The sequence below is a fragment of the Cnephaeus nilssonii genome (genome assembly GCF_951640355.1).
Source record: "Cnephaeus nilssonii genome assembly, chromosome: 22".
NCBI lineage: Eukaryota > Metazoa > Chordata > Mammalia > Chiroptera > Vespertilionidae > Cnephaeus > Cnephaeus nilssonii.
Window position 1 is genome coordinate 13,024,250 of NC_137093.1, and position 2,814 is coordinate 13,027,063.

General features: G+C 61.6%; 1 protein-coding gene across 1 annotated transcript; it reads right to left on the reverse strand.

The window, feature by feature from the left end:
- SDF2L1 (stromal cell derived factor 2 like 1) lies at nucleotides 1–2,080 on the reverse strand. Its single transcript, XM_079763255.1, has 3 exons — nucleotides 1,847–2,080; nucleotides 1,309–1,505; nucleotides 1–406 (listed from the first exon to the last, which is right to left on the reverse strand). The coding sequence occupies exons 1-3, from the start codon at nucleotides 2,031–2,033 to the stop codon at nucleotides 125–127; spliced, it is 666 nt and encodes a 221-aa protein (XP_079619381.1). The 5' UTR covers nucleotides 2,034–2,080; the 3' UTR covers nucleotides 1–124.
- Between the last annotated feature and the right edge of the window lie 734 nt (nucleotides 2,081–2,814).

The window sequence follows — 2,814 nt, forward strand, 5'->3', positions numbered from 1 at the left end:
TCACAGACCAACATTCTTTAATTAACAAAGGCACTTAAGAACCCCTACAAACCCAAAGTCTTCACCAAGAGTGGCCCTACAGATGCCTCAACGCTGCCACCCTCCATCCACCCCTCCACGGCACTCAGAGTTCATCGTGACCTGCAGAGGGGTCCATGCTGGGCTTGATGAAGATGCCTTCCATGGCCTTCCACGTATTGTGAGTGTTGGCGCTGGGCATGCCGTGCACCTCATGCTGCCCACGGATGGGGCTCCCGTACTGCTCGCCGGTGACTGACAGGAACACAGAGGTGCCCACGTGCTGGAAGCGCACGGCAGCCTCCCGCTCCCAGTGCTTCCCCGAGCAGCGCACAATCCACAGGTCAAGGTCGTCACCCTCACCGTCTTCCCCAAAGGCACTCACCTCCTATGGATTGGCAAGGGGGGGGGGGGGTGGACAGAAGTCACCACAAGAGGGCACACTGAGTCCCCTGTGGTCACTTGCCTGGCAGCAGCACTCACGCCTCGGGCACTGGGCCTCAGGTTCTTCCCTGTACCTCTGAGCCTCAGTTTCCACGGCTGCAAAATGGGACAACACACCCCAGCCCCAATACCCAGTAGGGCCTTCACAACACGGGTTCTTCAAACACATGCTAACCCCACCCCACCTGTCTGGGTGGTGACCACTGCCTCCCACAGAGCCAAGGCCTCCTGGCTCCTCCTTTATGCCCCCCTACCTACCATCCTAACCCCTCTAACTCAACATAAAGTCCAGTCCCTCAGGCTGACAGTCAAGGTCTCTACTCAGCTTGTATTTTTTCTTCTAACAACCCCCACACCCCCCGAAAAGCACTCTCTGTTCCACCCCCTCTTCCTCCCTGACCTCCCCCCTACCCAGTTCCAGTGAACTCCATGCACAAGCTCTTCCCCGGGTCCCCAGGCCTGGAGAGATGCTCTGCTCCTCCCACGGCCTAGAGGACTCCTACTCATCCTTCCAGACCAAGCCTGAGCTCCTCCTCCCTTTCGGGTTTCCCACCCCAAAGGCCACATGGATCCCCTCCAGGGTCCAACTGGCCCCCAGGAGTGGAGCTACCGGCAGGTTCCCATCACACTCTTCCTTGTCCATCTTTCCGCTGGGCTGAGCGGGACCTCGGAGGAGTCACGTGTGTCCCCAGAGGGGGCGCTCGGTAAACATTTCTGAATTTAAATTCCTACTTCCCAGAGGAAGCTGAGGCTCCGAGAACGTGACACACACACACACACACACACACACACACACACACACACACACACACACCAGAAGGGTCCGGGGCCGGGGAAGGGGCTCACCTGGTTATTGGATAGCGGCGACGGGAAGTGGTGCGTGTGCAGGTTCTTGCCAGTGAGCACGTGTGTCAGCCTCACGGCCTGCCCGCAGCGCACCGGGGATCCGCGCGGACATCCGCCCTCTGAGCCGCTGCGGATCCGCCAGTAGCTATTGGCGTCGTCAGACGCCTCCACGCCGGTCACCGACTGTTGGCCGCTGCCTGAGGGCGACACCCCACCCCACCCCCGGGGTCGCCGTCAATCCCGGAACTCGCGACCCTCAGCCCGAACACCATAAACTTGCCAGGACCACCTCCACCCCGATACCCTAACGGCTCACCCCCAGCTCCCACCCCTGGTCCCCGGATGAACTCCAAGTCCTTTGGCCCGCAGCTCCCAGACGACCCCCTCCAACCGCCGGTCCTTGTCGCCCTCAGTCCCCCAATAACGCCAGCCAGGTAACCCCAGACCCTTGGCCGCAGACCCCCCACAATCACCCAGCCTTCAAACGCCCAGCCCCAGCCCCGCCCCCTAGCGATGCCCAGTCCTAGGCCCCGCGCACCGGATCCGTATTTGACGTCGTGCGAGTGCAGCCGCACCCTGTGCTGCGTGTTGAACAGCTTCAGCACCGACCCGCAGGTCACGACCCCCGCGCCGGTCTTGGCGGCGCCGCTGCCCGGCACCAAGAGCGCCAGCAGTAGCCCCAGCAGCGCCGCACCCGCAGCGCGGCCGTGTCCCGCGCTCCACATCGCCCCGGCCGGGCTCCGCCAGCTCCGGCCCGAGCCGCTTCCGTCTCCGCGGCCGGCCAATCCGGCTTGGACCGAGCCCGCCGCGGCAGCCAATCGCGGATCCGCACGGCGCTGCGCCGGCCCTACCATTGGCTCGCCGCGGCCAGCTTTCCAGAGGAGGGAGCTGAAGACACGAGGAGGGTTCTGATTGGTCCACGCTTCCGAGGCTCCACCAATGAGAAGCAAAGGAAGGCTGGTGCGGCTCCAAGCGGTGGGAGAGCTGCCGGGGAGACTGTAGGAGACGATCCAACCAGCAGCCTCTGAACCCGTTCGTGAAGCTTCTTCATCCTGGATCCCCGAGCCCCCAATCATGGTCTCTGTCCTCAGCCCCTGGGTCCGCAGTTGCAGGGTCTTGAGGTTGCTCGACCACTAAATTTTGTGGTCACAAAGTCGACACATCTCAGATAATGAATCACCTGGCCCTTCAGCCCCGGGCTCTGGGATTAAAACTCCCCCAGTCACTCGGTCATTTCCCCCTCTCTGACATTGGGTCACCTCAGTCCCTAGACCCTGGGGTTTCTGAATTCACATGCCTCTCACCGACTCCTTCCATGACACTACTGCCACTAGGCAGCAGAGGGCAGCAGGGAGCTGTGGTGTTTAGTATAACGGCATGTTCTCACCGGAAAGCCCTAAAGCTGTCTTGGGAAACCAAAGCCCCGTTAGAAGGTGACTGCAGAAACCAAGCCTAGGCGACTGTGTGTTCCAGGTTTCTGACATGCTTGGGTCTTCGTGGGTGGGA